This window comes from Puma concolor, chromosome A2 (assembly GCF_028749965.1).
Source record: "Puma concolor isolate L17-30 chromosome A2, mPumCon1.1.hap2, whole genome shotgun sequence".
NCBI classification, from domain to species: domain Eukaryota; kingdom Metazoa; phylum Chordata; class Mammalia; order Carnivora; family Felidae; genus Puma; species Puma concolor.
Genome location: NC_141668.1, coordinates 139,232,800 through 139,248,866, shown reverse-complemented (window position 1 = coordinate 139,248,866; position 16,067 = coordinate 139,232,800). Strand labels below are relative to the sequence as shown.

At 39.5% G+C, this 16,067-nt stretch overlaps 1 protein-coding gene and 1 long non-coding RNA gene across 4 annotated transcripts in view; one reads left to right on the top strand and one right to left on the bottom strand.

Annotated features, from left to right (window-relative positions):
• Positions 1-15,314, top strand: part of LOC147583560 (uncharacterized) — a 321,362-nt gene extending 306,048 nt beyond the window's left edge. The window contains exons 3-4 of one of the 2 annotated variants that reach the window (XR_015248305.1): positions 5,845-5,998; positions 10,880-15,314. Coding sequence is in view for 1 of the 2 variants with exons in the window: in XM_086697670.1 (XP_086553796.1) it covers positions 5,845-5,876 (32 nt within the window). In the remaining variant the exon portion in view is untranslated. Of the gene's footprint in view, positions 1-5,844; positions 6,160-10,879 lie in introns of those variants that run through there. The other variant, XM_086697670.1, reaches the window with a different exon arrangement.
• LOC147583558 (uncharacterized) overlaps positions 1-16,067 on the bottom strand; it is a 284,453-nt gene that overhangs the window by 64,573 nt on the left and 203,813 nt on the right. The gene's annotated exons all lie outside the window — the stretch shown is intronic.

Sequence of the window (16,067 nt, the reverse complement as noted above, 5' to 3'; positions counted from 1 at the left end):
CCACAGGCGTGATTCTATTACACTCCCCTAGGGGTGTGACCCTTGTCCACAATGAGGGACTAAGAACAGGAGTAGCCCATATCCAGTGATGTCAAATAAAAGCAATATGCACATTCAGGATTTGTAGGTCTATATATTAAGTCCAGCTCATTCACCCTAAATTTCTATATTCTCTAAGTATAGGATGTCCCACAACATGTCAATCACATGACCCAAACTGCATTCATCTTTATTCATAAATAGACTGGTATCTCCTATAATCTCTATATGAGGTGGTATAAACAGATAGTGGTTGAGGCTGGATCATGTGATGATTCTTCACTCACAAGTCTGCTTCCTGGGCTGGGGTCGCCAATACACCTGAGTGGGAGCTGGTCAGGCCTCTCTACTCCCCTGTGGTTAAGCTGGTCTTCCTCAGAGCATGGTGGTCTCAGATTGGCTGACTTCCCCTATGGTAGGTGGCTTCTCCCTGAATGAGTGTTTCAAGGGACAGGATGTGGAAGCTGCCATGCTATTAAAGCCTGAGCGTGAAAATGGTCACAGCATCACCTCTTCAATATCCTCTTGCTCAAAGCAGTTTCTGAGCTCATCCAGATTCAAGGGTAGGAGTCAAAGACTCACCTCTCAATAGGAGAAACACTGATAAATTTGTGGCTACGTTTTGTCCACCACAATATATAAAGCATATACACACAGCATGTGGTATAAAAATATGTATCACTGGAAATATATTTTTATATATGTATACATACACAAAGCATGTACATTATACGTACATTATGTATTATATATAATTATACATAATAATTATATAGAGAGAGTGCATGGTACATTTTAAGCTATAATGTTTCAAATACAATCTGCTATAATAGTAACTAAATGCTAGCCCAATCACCTTATAGTGATGTCCTATAATCTTTTCGTAAACTTAGTGGAAGATAGGATCAACAGATGTGGGGAGGAAATCGGAAGAGTGACCAAAATAAGCGGTGAGAAGAAACATTAACTTCTCTGTCAGAGGCATGAGTCACCCTCCATTAGGTGGGCACCACAGGATTTAAGGAAGTTGCTGTCATAATCCTTCCAATGCAACCAATGTGAGGCTGCCCAGAAGAGGAGGCTGTGAGGGAGATTCACTTCATTGCCCATGCTGGGTGTTCTGAATGCTTTCGTGTAAAAGGTAGCACCATCAGCAGGGAACAGGACACACCAATGTGACAGTGAGTCACCAAGTGAAATCATGGCTGCTCATGGTCCGATGCCTGCCATGCTGGGAGCACAGTAAAATTGTTCCAATGTCCCACCCCCTCCAAGGAAAGGTCAAAGAAGTTTCATCTTAGGGCACACATGAGGAGAGGAGAGAACTTCGTGTCTCAACTATTTTATTTTATTTTAAATTCCAGTAGAGTTAACACAGTGTTATACTGGTTTCAGGTGTACAATATAGTGGTTCAGCACTTCATACATCTCTCAGTGCTCATCACGCATGTATTCCTTAATCCCCATTGCCTATTTCACCCAACCCCCCGCCCACCTCCCCTCTGGTAACCATCAGTTTGCTTTCTATAGTTAAAATGGTAGCCTTCTTGGTTTGTCTCCTTTCCCCTTGCTCATCTGTTGTTGCTGTTGTTGTTGTTGTTTGTTTCTTAAATTCCACATATGAGTAAAATGATATGGTATTTGTCCTTCTCTGACTTATTTTGCTTGGCATTATACCCTCTAGATTCATCCATTCAAGTATTTTCATATAAGAGTATTCTTGGATTCTTTTTAAGGGCAAGGATATCTCCAATTTTTCTTGAAATTTATTGTGAGGGAAAAGTAAAAATTAGCCAACCTAAACAAGTTATATATTATGTTCGAGAAGAATTCATTTTGACTTAGGTTTATCCCAAGTATGCAAGGCTAGAAGACATTAGAAAATCTAACTGATGTAATTCACCACATTAATATGTTGTGGTAGCTGGTCTTAGAGATGGCCTCTTGGCATCATATCCTTGCATAGTCTTCTGGCACTGAATCTGGGCTGGCTTGTGACTTATTTTAATCAACTGAATGTGGCAGAAGTGGTGCTGTGCCAATTCCAGGAACATGCCTTAGGAAAGACAGGGAGCTCCTGCTGTGCACATTGGATCACCATGTAAGAAGTCTGCTATCCAGCTGGAGAGAACTTCCGGAAGCCAGAGAGAGAGAGAGAGAAAGGCCTAAGACTGTGGACAAAGACTGGTCCAGCCATCCCAACATCTCAGCTGCACTGGGACTGCAAGCCATCTCTACTGAGATGCCAGACACGCAATGAGCCATGTAGGATGCTCCAACAGCCAAGCTGAGCTTCCACGTGACTCCAGACCCAGACACTTTCTCCCTGTGACTGCATGAGAGCATCCAAGTAACAGGAGCTGAACAGTCATCTTGCTAAGTCCTCTCATTCCACAGATGTGGAAGGTCCACCAAAATGGTGGTTCTTCTAATCCACTAAATACTGGCATGGCTTCTTATGATGTAATAGATAACCAAAACATTAAAAGAGAATATTCATACGATGATTTCCAAGGATGCAGAAACGCAAAAAGCATTTGACAAAAAAATTCTACACTCATTCAGGATTTAAAAAAAAGAAAAGAAAAGAAAATCCTGGAGCAAACTAGGAATGTGAGGGACCTAATTTACTTAATTTGATAAAGTAGAGCCACAAAAAGAACCCCAGCAGTCATTTCACTTGAAGATATATTCCTACTCTCAGATCAAGAAAAGACAAAGCTCCTCACTATTACTTCTAGTAAGAATTATACAGAAGGTTCTAGTCAGTGCGAGTCAAAAAAAAAAAAAAAAAAAAAAAGAAAAAAGAACAAACGAATGAAGAAAGAAAGAAAAGAAAGAAAATCCATAAAGATGAAGAAGGAAGAAAAAAAATCTGTCCCTTAAAAATGGTATGATTTTATATATATAAAACCTCCCAAAACTATAGATATGTTACATGTATTAATACAATAATTAAACATCTTTTCTAGATATCAATATAAAAAATCAACTGTACTATATACTAGCAAACAAAAAATTAAAATTAAAATATAGCATTCATAATAGCATCAAAAACGTGTAAGAAAAAATCTAACAGAAGAGTTCTAAGACTTCTAATGAATAAATTATAAAATATTAATAGACATTAAAGAAGACCTAAATAAATGCTCACAGATTGAGAGCATCAATATTATAAAGATTAAATTCTCCTCCAATATAATCCCAATTATGTTTCCAAATTTTTCAACAATATGAGAAGCTGAATCTAGAATGTATACGGAATTGCCAAGGATGAATATAGGCAAGAAGAACAACAGTAGTATGGGAACGTGTGCCCTGCCAGGGATCAAGAATTATTGTATCAGAATTAACTGTAGACCAGGATAGGTAAGCAGACCAGTGGAAAGGAGCATCAAACCCAGAAACGACCCATGCATGTAATATGGGCGTTTGTTGTAAGACACATGCATGGCAGTTTGGGAGGGAAAGGAAAGATTTCAATAAATGTTGCTGAGACAATTGGGTATCCGTGTTTTTTGAAAAAGAAAAAGGAAATATATAAATATATATGTGGAATATGTGCACATAATTATGGAATATATATTACATATGATAGTAATGTTATGTGGAAATAAATATAAATATATATATCATGTACATAATATACCAAATATGTATATATAATTATAGAATATATAATATATACATATATATTTACATATATGTATATATTTACGCTTATATATTTATAAATATATATTTAAATTATATAATTTATAATTTAAATATTTATATATTTATATATTTCCATATAATATCACATACAAAATAATTCCAATTAGTTTTTGACTCATATAGGAGAGAATAAACCATGTTTTCAGGAATGCAGTGTAGATAAGAATGTCTTAAAATACAAAGGACAATATGGAAAGGGTTATATATTTCGCTACAGTAAAAAAATATACCGTTAAGAGAGTGATATCTATATATTGGGGTAACACATAACCAACAAAAGGCTTGTTCTCAGAAAACAAAAAGAACTCTCCCAAAACCTTAAGAAAAAAATAGGCAAGACAACAGAAAAAGTTCTGCAAAAGATTCAAGTCTTTTGTTTTACAAAAGAGGAAATCCAAGCGATCAATCAATAAATATATGAAAATGTGCTCAACCTCATAATACAAAATATGCAAATAAAAACCAAAATGAATTGTGTACATCTACTGGATTGAGAAAAAAAAAGTTAAGTCTGAAAACACCAAATGTTTGGAGAACACAGAACTTTGGGAATTCTCATACACAGCTGGTATGAATAATGTAATCACTTACTTGGGTATCTACTCAAGTTAAAGATACACTTATCCCATGACTCAGTGATTTCAACCTTGGGTGTGTACCTTAGAGAAATGGGTGCGTATGTGCCCTAGGATGATTGTAGCCTGCAGCAGATCAAACCTGGGATATACACCTTGGGTACAATGGATAAATTACAGTATATGCACACATGGCGTGCCATGCAGCAATGTAAAGGGACACGCGGCACAAATAAATCTTGTGAGCATATACTGAGCCAAAGAAGTCACATACAAAACTATGATTCCATTTCGATAAAAATTCAGAAACATATATTTTGGGGTATTCATTCATATTAGGTAAAACTAAGATGAAGAGAAAGATACCATAATGGTGGTTACCTCCAGGAGAGGCTGAGGGAGCTGTGATGGGCTCATGGGCTGGGGCAATGATCTTTTTCTGGCTCAGCATAGTAATTATATCAGTGTTCTTTTTTTCCTTTCCTTTTTTCTTGTTGTAAAATATATAGAACATGAAATTTAGCATTTTGACCATTATTCGCATACAGTTCTATAGCATTAAGTATGACATTCATACTGTCATTCAATCATGGATGCCCATTTTTACCATTATTCAACTAACGGCAAAAATGTTTTATGCACTTTTCTGTGGGTTTATCTCTCAAGAAAAGAAGCAGAGAAAGTCAAGGGTATGTGCAAAGACTTAGTCACAGAGGTATTAACCATAGTCCTGTTTATAATAAGCAACAATATGAAACATTCAATCACTACTTTGAGTTGCATGAAGGGACGGATCAAATATCAACACACACAGACCTGTGGACGGGATTTCATACAGCCTCCAGAAATGCTATCACAGAAGAAGATGCCATGGCATGAAAGACAAGTGAGGTGTACAGTGAGGTGGAAAATATATTTATGATACATTATGCACAGATATTCCAGTATTTTAAAATAAACTACAAATATTCATGCAAGGAAAAAAGATAGGAGAAATACATTACGATATTAACTATGATTCTATTTGAATAGTGGTTTTATGAGTGACTTTTATTTTTATCGTTTTGCTCATTTGTATAGTTGCAATTTTGAGCAATGAATATGGATTACTTTTTAAGGGAATAAAAAGGAGCCAATACATTCTACTGGGAAATGATAATGAAGAAGAGACTAAAAATCTCCAAATGGGAATATGAAACCTGGAATTAGCTTCTAGGTGTATCTGGAGAACATCTGGAACCCTATCAGCTCCCATCAGCCTACTGGAATATAACTTTTCCTTGTCAGTTACCTCTTTCCTACCGGGTTACTTTTTCCCAGAGTCCTAGCTCTGACAGTGAGATGAAATTCTAGCTGTCTGCTCTCGGAAAAAAATTGGGCCGTGGAGGTAGGGGGATCCTTTGAGAACAGCCGGCTCCTAATTGAAAGGAAGTGAAAATCCTCCAAACATTTGCACGCACAGTTGATGGATCATCCCTCACTTTTCCTCCATCTGGTCTGTGGCCTCTTGCAGAAACCAAGACAAGAAAAATGGAGTGTGCCTGACACAGGGAATGAGGGGAGTCATTTGGATGACAGAGTACCAGCTCCCCATAAAATGCTTGGAGTGAGAGAGGCAGTGGGACAGAAGTCGCCAGGCACAGTGCTCATATCTGACTTCACGCTGGGTAAGTAGACACCAAACACAGGGCAAGGAGAGAGGACTCGGCAGTCAGTACACAAATAGGCTTCACAGCCAGGCTGGGTCACACCCTGTGCATACCTGTTAGCTCATCAGAATGGAATTCCTAACTGGTAAGCTGTGGTTGAATGCGCCCCACAACCCCGCCCACCCCCCCCACCCCCTCCCCCATGCTAGTGATCCCCTACTGGGACCTTACTTCATAAATTTCTAAAAGAGGAGAATTCAGATTATTTTATGGCAGGGAAAGAAAGTCAAAAAGCATTAAGTGGAAAAATACTAATAATTCGTTATACATATGTGTGGCATGCAACTACTATAATTTGCATTATAGAGTCTCAAGGAAGAGAAGGGCTGGGGGGCACAGAGGGACTTATGGGTTAAGGAACTATTTTTTTAATATATATTTTTAAAGTTTATTTATTTATTTTGAGAGAAACAGAGACAGCACAAGTGGGGGAGGGGCAGAGAGAGGGGGAGAGAGAAAATCCCAAGCAGGCTCTCCATTGCCAACACAGAGCTCCACACAGGGCTGGAACTCACGAAACCCTAAGATCATGACCTGAGCTGACATCAAGAGGCAGATGCTTAACCGACTGAGCCACCCAGGTGCCCCAAAGAACTATCTTTTTAATTCGTCTAGTTCTTGTTAATAGGTGTGCTATAAAAAAGGGGTCAAATGAATTTGGGAAACGTTAGATAAAATATATACAGTTTCAGGAATTCCTAAGGTCTTTAATTGACTAAAATGCGTGTGACTCTCTACAAATACAAATAGCGTAGACTTTTTATGCAGAAACTTTTTGACCATAAAATATCATCTAAGGAATTCACCTTGGAAACTGCTTCAGTAAAGTAATCCTTTTCTTGTCGCTTTTTCCAATGTAGGAGAGCAACAACATGCTCTTTTTTTCTCACGGATTTCGCTGGTCGTGTGGTATCAGCACAGGACGTTTCAGGGCTTTCCTATCTGATGAGATGGTTGTCCCCACACTGGCTTTTCTTTGTACTTATGGCAAGTGATAAACCTGATAAAGCTCGAACTACTAACAAGTATCAGGGGCTTTCATCAACCAGACTAAGTCCAGAGCCTTTGCAAAATGACCTCCCAGAACTCAGAGGTACTCTGTTATTGGAACTATTAATACTTTGCCAGAGAGTACACTTTGTCTTTGTTTTCAGTGTATTTTCTTTCTCGAAAGAAAGAAAACAAATGGGCTCAAAGGAATGAATAGGGGAATGTATAGAAATTCCTTAAAAATTGCATCTCCATAACTTTGCAAATAAATGAGGAATGTATAATTTATGTACGCTTACATGCTTGTCACACCTAACCGTCATTCTGTATGGCACTCTTGATTTTCTTTGAAAATAATGGAATACAAATACTTGGAGAAATTGGCCAAAAGAAGGAGAATAGTTCAGATGTAATGAGGACTAAATTGATTAAGAACATGGCTAGGAGTTAAGTGGCCTTCTTCACCTTTCCAAAGCTTCCAGTTAAGACTTTCATTCTGCAGTAATGAAAACCCCAGCCTTATGAACAAAATTCAAATGAAGTCTATATTGCAAAAGAAATAGAACTTAGCATTTATTCTCCGTTCTTGCTTCCACTTGGAAGGTGCCTTTTCCCCTAAGAACATGTTTAAAAGGATATAAAAGTTGCTTTCTATTTTTGGCCAGAAGCAGAAAATGAAAGACAATGGAGAAAAAAATATTAGCTCAGCTTTTCCAGGCTTGAAATAATGTGTGATTTTTGCTGTTTTTCCAACTTTTGAGAACAAGTCTGGTAGAATGCTTAACTCATTCACCTCGTGAATCACCTTTCTTTTGTGGGAATATTAATGCCAAGCTAAAATTTCTCCATATGAGGAAAGAAAACAAAATCAAACGCAGCAAAGCTGTGAGTAGTTTGGTAAATAAAATCATTCTGTCTCTACTTCATTAATTCTCCCTTCATCCTTTGGAGGTCCTGTGAACTATAGCAGTGCATCATTTAAATGGTACCTTCAGGTGTTTCACTGAGACATAATTAAAATTGATGTTGTCATCTAGCGTTTCCTTGTGCAATTTGTCTAACTCCTCGCAAAAGGCAAAACAAAGCTCTTTGTTATGACTTTGTCTTTCTTCAAGAAACTGCCTAAGATTTTCTTCGTGTGTTCTGGAAAAGTGGCCAACTGAAAGAGAACTTATGGATTCCTGAAGGGATTTCCTTAGCACGATATCCAAGTGGTCCATTTGGAAGGACCTGCCATGACAGGAAAGTTGGTATCCCCAAGACATTCCATTCCCTAGTTGAAAAGCACTCATGAATTTTTAAAAAATCTTCTTTACATTGATTACTCCCTCCAAAGATATGCATCAGGCTCATACTATGAGCCTCCTGATAGAAATAAGGCTCTAATAGACCACAAGACCCCACCTCTTAGTGGGGCTCACAGTCCAGCAGGAAGGCAGACATGAAACTCGTAATTAACAATAACACGTAATGAACACATCAAGAGGAAGTAACTGGTGATGTGGATTTAACCTACAGGTCAGGAAGGTCACCCTCCCTGAGGAAGTGAATTCAAGAAATCTCCCAAAGGATGCTGAGCGGAGATGGGGCTGAGGAAAGGACCAAGTTAAGGGAGAGATAGGGGCTGAAGGCCCCTGGAAATAAAAGAGCTAGGCATTTGCTTTCTGTCTTTCATACATAGTCCAAGTTTCGCCTTTAGTTTCACATAGACTAAAAACTACTTTCTCCTCCTACAACACCATTAATAAGATTCTGTTTTCTACTATTTTCATCTCTTTTGCGTTTCTTTAGAATATAATGATTTAATGAGAACTACTATTTTTGAACATTCATTTTGCACCTCGCCCACTGAATCCTCACAAAACCTTTTCTCCACAGTTGAGGGAAACAGAGATTCAGAAGGTTACCCAGTCAGGCAATTACTAAACTAGAATTCAAAGCCGGGTCTGAGACAGAGATATTCAAATATAAGATTTTAACCAGTTTACTGGGGTTTCTTTAGATTCAGATCTACGAACTATTTCATCTAAATGCCAGGGGTGGTAATGGGGAAAGGAGGTGTTAAAAAGATTCCCAGCACTCATTCAGCTGTTTTGAGTCCGAATCTCTGAGGACTTGGTCTGTGGATTTGCATTTTAACACGTTCCCCAGGTGCTTCCCTTGCCTTTGAGAATCACTGAACTTCATCCCACTTCCCCAGTGAGAGAGAAGGGGGTGGGGCTGGAAAGGGAGGGAGGGAGAGGGAGGAAGAGAGAGGAGGCAGAGGGACCACTGCTGATGCACTTTACTATATACTCTTGTCTATGTTCTTAGAATGCCCTTCTGCCTGTTTGGTGAAATGAAACGTAGAATGGTCATGATTTTCAAACTGCAAATCATTTAGCCTCATGCACTGGCAAGATGTTAGGCAAGGCACAGAGAGCTGCGAGAGCTGCGTATTCAGGCTTCAGCCAAGCTGTGAAAAGTCAGGCTTTTTTCAGAGGAAGTGAGATAAGACAAAAACTTACAAAAACAAACATCCTGAGGCTGGTGTTCAAAAGGCCACTGGCAAAATCTATAGTCTAATGTGAAGTGAGCTAAACAAACACATTACTGGGCCATCCAGGAAACGTGAAGCAGATGCCTGGAAGTGGGATGTGTGTTTTCAACCTGGGTAGAAATATCCCGGGGAGTGATGATATGGAATCAGACACAAAGTGCAGATAAAAACAACAAGGGGGATTGGCAACAGGCAGCGTCTCCAGGATGGACAGGAGGTGCTGCTGTTAAGTGGTTCAGAGCAAGTTCAGGGTAGGTGGGGGATCGGTTCTCCAATCTCACTTAAAGTTGCACGCCCTAGTTTTCTCCTAGTCCTGGCATTACCTAATGGCAACTAATTCACAAAGGAGTGGTGGTGGAGACCCAGTGGCCCCTGCTAAAGCTTTAGAACTTTTGTTCCTGCAAAGGTTATGGTGCTGCCCACAACCCCCCCCCACAACGTGTTATGTACTTTCAAATAAAAACAATACCAATTCAAAATATGAACAAAGGTAGTTCAGCAACATTCCAAGTTTTCCTCTGAGACTCATTTAATGCTTTTTGAGAAATACAAAATAGCCATTTCTGGCAAAAAAAAAAAAAAAAAGAAAGAAAGAAAAAAAAAGATTTTGTGTGCTTTGCTGTTTCCCGACACACAAGCTTCACCTGGTGAGATAGCATTCATAAAGTGCTTTCAAACTCCTTGGAACAAATGAGGTACTCAGTCAGTGGTAGTTACTATTATTTTTAATAATAGCAAGATATGAGGTGCCTGGGTGGCTCAGTGGTTTGAGCGCCCGGCTTCGGCTCAGGTCACGATCTCACGGTTTGTGGATTTGAGCCCTGCGTAGGGCTCTGTGCTGACAGCTCAGAGCCTGGAGCCTGCTTTGGATTCTGTCTCCATCTCTCTCTCTCTCTGCCCCTCCCCTGCTCTCTCTCTCTCTCAAAAATAAACATTAAAAAAAATAACATCAACATATGTTCCCAATTATATTTACTGCAGGCTCCTTCCCTACCTAGCTAAGGCTCTCCTTTCTGTAGATGCGATTTTGCCACAATGGTACTATTCGGCATTGTTGGAACCCAGCTCTACAGAAATGAGGAAGGTGCTTGTGGCTGCCCTCTCCTCAGGACCAGAGTCCAATTCTCTGGCATGGTTTCCCACTGAGCCCTTTGTCTCTTTATACTTTCCCTGTCCTATCATGACATTTAATTAGTTATTTTTTGCTTGCTTTTAATTAAAGAAACACTATTTACACTCATCTGGGAACCATTCACCGAATGCCACCTAACTCTTGACATTTGTTTAGAAACCATCATTTTATTTTGCAGAATTTTTATAGCATGAATATTTGATGACAGCCCTCTCCAAGCACAAGCTCCTTCCTCTCCTTCTAGAAGGTAATAGCAGTCAAGTCAACCTTTAAATTGTTGTGACCATCACACTGAAATTTCAATTGCATTTTGGATTTACATTATCAGTAACAATTGGGAAAATTGTAGTATATCTTAAAGTAACCACACATATTGTTGTTACGCCTTGAAATAGTACATGTATTTCCTCAAAAAATCTTTTTCCTGGGAAGTCATATCTTCTGCCACCAGCAATGTTTCAATGTGGCAGTTGTCATGGTAATGTCTAATTATTATTACCAGTAAACTATTCCAGATCTAGATTTGGGTACAGGCAAGATATACTCCAGGGGAAAAAAATGATGGCAAAAACTCTTAACCACTATTTCCTTTGTTAAAAAATTGCATTCGGGTCACTTAATTCTACCCATGACATCAAGGATGCCTATTTTTATGAAAAGCTGGTTTTATACAGCAGGAAAATTGGCCCTTTCGTTATGATGCCTAATGATTCATGGCTGTTAGGGAACTCTTTCACAGAACAAAGCAGATTGGATTTGGTGGTGGACTTTGCATTCCACAGCATCTCTTAGGGTCTCTATGGGGTCAGGGATTTAAGTCTTAGAAATTGCGCTTGGGCTCCAAGTTGTCCAGTTCCATTTTCTGGAGTTTCTGAGGGCAATTGTAAAACTGGTAAAGAGGCAACAATGTGAGTTGATGCAAAACACCGCTGCCCATGAAAAGACCCAGAGGCACCAAGGGTCTCAGTTCTTAGCAGTGAGCCAGAGATGCTCACTAAGAAGGGAATGAAGCATGGACAAGAGAAAAAGGTGGCTGTAACAGGGGTGATCAAAATCATGTAAAATCAGTTAAACCTTTAGAAATTAGATAGGCACACTCTCTAGGTGGGATAGCCAAGGTTTTTCTGGTCCCAGAAGCATCTCACTAAGTTGCTGGAAGAGAATTCTTTCCTATATATACTTGTTCTTCTCATCTGGGTTCCTGATTCTTTCGTTTAGATCTGTGCATAAGAGCCAGGTTTTGGGAATTGTGGGGCACATCATGTTCTAACAAACTTCTTCTGAGCACTTAGTATATCTAGAGTGATAAATACCCTATTTCCTGAGTTCTACCAAGTCCATCTGTCAAGTTAATGCCGGGATGCAGGAAGAACACTGTATGGATATAATAAGTTATATCCCCAGTTCAGAAATTTTAAAATATGAGAAGAAAAAGAGAGTTTATCTTAGAATAGGGTGCTGTGGGATATTCAAGAACGCAGTTATATTTAAGAATATGGCTTTAAATCAGACTGACCTAGGTGTAAATCCTGGCTCTGTCATGGATGAGTGAACTTGAACAAGTTATTTAACCTCCCTATGCTTCAGATTTCTCAACTTTAAATCGGGATGATGGGCAGTATTTCATCATTTTTTGAAGAGCCTGAAAATATTGTTAGTAAAACATCAATAGCACCATCATCAATGTCATGCTCCCAAGGTCTGGGCTAGAGATTCAAAATGTGATGCTTGTCAACACACTGGCACCAGGTGAGGGAGTAAGCATAGGGAGGAAGAATTTAGCACTTGCTATCTGGGTTTCAATCGCAGCTCTGCAACTTCCTAACTGCATGACCTTGGGCTTACTTGACCTCTTAGGGCTTTAATTTTCTCGTTGGTAAATACGAACCACCATAGCACCGATCTCTAAGAGTTCATGGAAGGTTTAAACGAATGACTATACATAACGTGACCAGCCCAATGCCTGGTACATGGTAATCAATAATTATTGGCATTTTTTCTTTTAGTATTATACTCTATTTACTTTAAATATCTTTTCTACTGTGGTAAAATATGCCATAACAAAGTTTGCTGTTTTAACCACTCTTCTCCTTTGCGTGTCTACGGGTTTGACTTCTCTAAGTGTCTCGGTGAGTGAATTCGTATAGCATTTGGCCTCTTCTGACGGGCTCTTTTCACCTAGTATAATGTCTTCGAGGTTGTTCCATGTTGTCACACCTTTCAGAACTGCCTTTCTTTTTAAGGCTGAATAATATTCCATTGTGTGTATATATCACATTTTGTTTATTCGTTCATGTGTTGATGGATATCTGGGTTGCTTCCCTCTTTTAGTTCCAGTGAATAGTGCTTCTGTGAACACTGGTGTATACAATGCTTATTAAAACACAGCATCAGGGAATTCATGCCAGCAGCAACTGGATAAGGAGAAAAAACTCAGGAGCTCCAACATTTAAAGGACAGGCAAAGGAAGACTTACTTCTTTGGGAAAGTTCTTCGAAGGGTTCCAGGCAGAGGCAGGGCGTGGTGTCATTCATGAGGTGTTCGCAAAACATGTCACGAGTTTGATTTAGGACAGTGGCCTTGCACACGGGCAAGAGCGAACAAACAGATATACTGAGGAAATACCACGGAAAGGGATCATACCAGCAAGAAGAGCCATAATCGAAACCTCACAGCCTCTTCAAGAAGGCTGTGCTGTCCTCAAGTGCTTACAACGTGCTTGGCTCTGCTAAGTCCGTTACATCACAGCTTTAATCCTCTCTGCTACCCCAAAGGAGACCATCCCATCTCGTGGGTGAGGAAATCCACTATTGTGTAACTGCTACCGTCTCAGTGAGCTAGTGCTCAAACTAGCACTTTGCCCTGCTCGGCCTGCTGCGAAACCCTGGGTTTAAATGCCATGCGCTCTGTGCCCATCCTGAACAAGGCAAGAACTCATTTCACATTCAGCAAGGACTCTCCTGAATCCTTGTGCTGCCTGGTCTTTTGGCACTGTCTTAAAGACATTTCCAGAGTCAAAGGAGGACCTTTAAGTGTCTAATGGATTTGACACATGTATATTCTTATTTTTTTGGCTTGCCAAAGAGACCCAAACAACATCTGAGCCTGTGATATCCCTGATCCTTTCTTCACTAAATTTTCAAGTTTATGTGGTCTATGGACCACAGCATGTTAAAGCCATACAAAGAACAGAGCAGAGGCCAGGAATTTCCCTTGATCAAAACCCCATTCTATTTTAGGTTCTATAAAACAAGGCAGCTCAAGTAAGAATGACACTTCCGGTTATCTACTGCTGCTACCCAAAAACGTTAATTTTTGTGGCACAATCATGGCGTACCATGCAATTTACCACTTCCCAGGCAGTCCCGAATCTTCCATTTTCCTCCCGGGTAAGTTCACTCACGCCCAGTGGAAGAGACATGGGCAGCCCACACCCTGAATATTTCCTCCTAGAAATACTTGACATGTGACAGATTTGTTGGTGACTCCTCAGTAATTAAAGTGTCATAACAAGTTGAAAAGCCATTTCCAGAGATTCAACAGGCAAAAATAATTTCCTTTCTATAAAATGGTTATGTTGCCAGCCATAACTCTTAAACAGGACTGAAGTGATAATCAAACACAGTGATATCTGTAAATTTGTTTTGCACACTATAAAGGACCTTATGTATGTAAGGGATTATTATTTTTATTATTACCAATTGACCTGTTTTACATTTGATGTTACAAACTTGAAAGTCCTTTGCATCAGAAAGCTATTGACGTATCATGCGAAAATCTAAATTAAATTCAATCTTGAGCTTTTTCTCTAAGCAAGCTTAAAAACCTGGAAAAGGGGAGCATGTGATTCTGGGTTTAAAGGGGTGATACAGACCCAGGTTCCTTATCCTCAGCATTGTCACTATGGACATTTTGGTCCAGATCACACATTGTTGTGAGGGCTGTCTTCTGCATTGCTGGATATTTTGAAGTATCCCTGGCCTCCGCATCTACCTCTGAGCCATGACAATCAAAAAGTGTCTACGCATTGCAAATGTGCCCTAGGAGGCAAAACTGCCCCAGACTGAGAACCACTCCTATAGACAATGGAGCTGGAAAGGCTGCTATAACAGCATGGACGATGGAAAGTTCTATATAATTGTAGATTTTTCAGTGTTGTTTCTACTTTATGGGGGAAGCCCTTTTTAATCCTTCTCCTTCACAAATCTGCGAAGTTGAACTGAAAGTTCTGTGGTGTGGCACTGAATTATTGGCTGACTGTTGAGGCTTCTAGGGGATTAGACTTACTTGGCTAAATTAGCACTTGGATTCTATCAACATGGAGACCCAGAAATGAACAAAAGTGAAAGCAAATGAGATGCCTGCAAGTGAGTGGGGCAGGGGCAGAGGGAGAGGAAGAGAGAGAATCTTAAACAGGCTCCCGGCCTGGTTTGGAGCCAGACACCAGGCTCAAACCCACGCACTGTGAGATCATGACTTGAGACGAAATCAAGAGTCGGACGCTTGACCAACTGAGCCACCCAGGCTTTATATTTATATTTACAAATCCCCAAATGCTTTATATTTTGATGTAAAAAAAAAAAAAGACAGATGGCCAACACTGCCCACACACAGCTCAGCCTAACACACACACACACACACACACACACACACACACACACACACACACACACACAATCTCTAAAGCTCCCAAGAGCTCCTGTGCTCTTGTCTTCTAGGTGAAACAGGAGAAATTTAGAGCAGTTCAGTCTGCTGAATAGCAATTTTTTTTCTTTTTCTTTTCTGTACAGAAAACTTCACCAAGTTCTCAACCTCTGAGGAGAACTTTATCAAAGTTACTTGCTGTTGCTACCTGTTAAATAAGATATCAAAATCCTTAGAGCTTATCAGTTTCAGACAAGTCTGAAATATAAAATATGTGTCATACCTGACACTACAGTTACACCTTTCCCTGAAAGGCCACCAAGGACTCTATAGTTTAATTAAGACTTCAGATTTAGAGAGGGCAACAAAGACGTAGATAAAGTGATTTCATCCAAGGCCATACAGATGGAAAATGACAGACTAAAAAGCGAACACCGGAAGGATTTTAAAATTTCTTTTCCTGAGTTATTTTTCATCCCTCTCTCCTACTTCTATCTTCTTTTTTTTTTTTTTTTTTTTTTCATTCTGCCTCCCTTATCTTATTACTGATGATCTGTCAGCACAGCGCTTGGCTCCTAATACATGCTCAGGAAATACCCATCACTTAATCAAAGAAAGACTCAAACCACAGATATCAAGGGAAACGAATTAAAGCAACTTCCCACTGAAGAGACTATTTGCCCTAGAAGAATATGGCATTGTGACTTTTTAAAAGTAAAAGT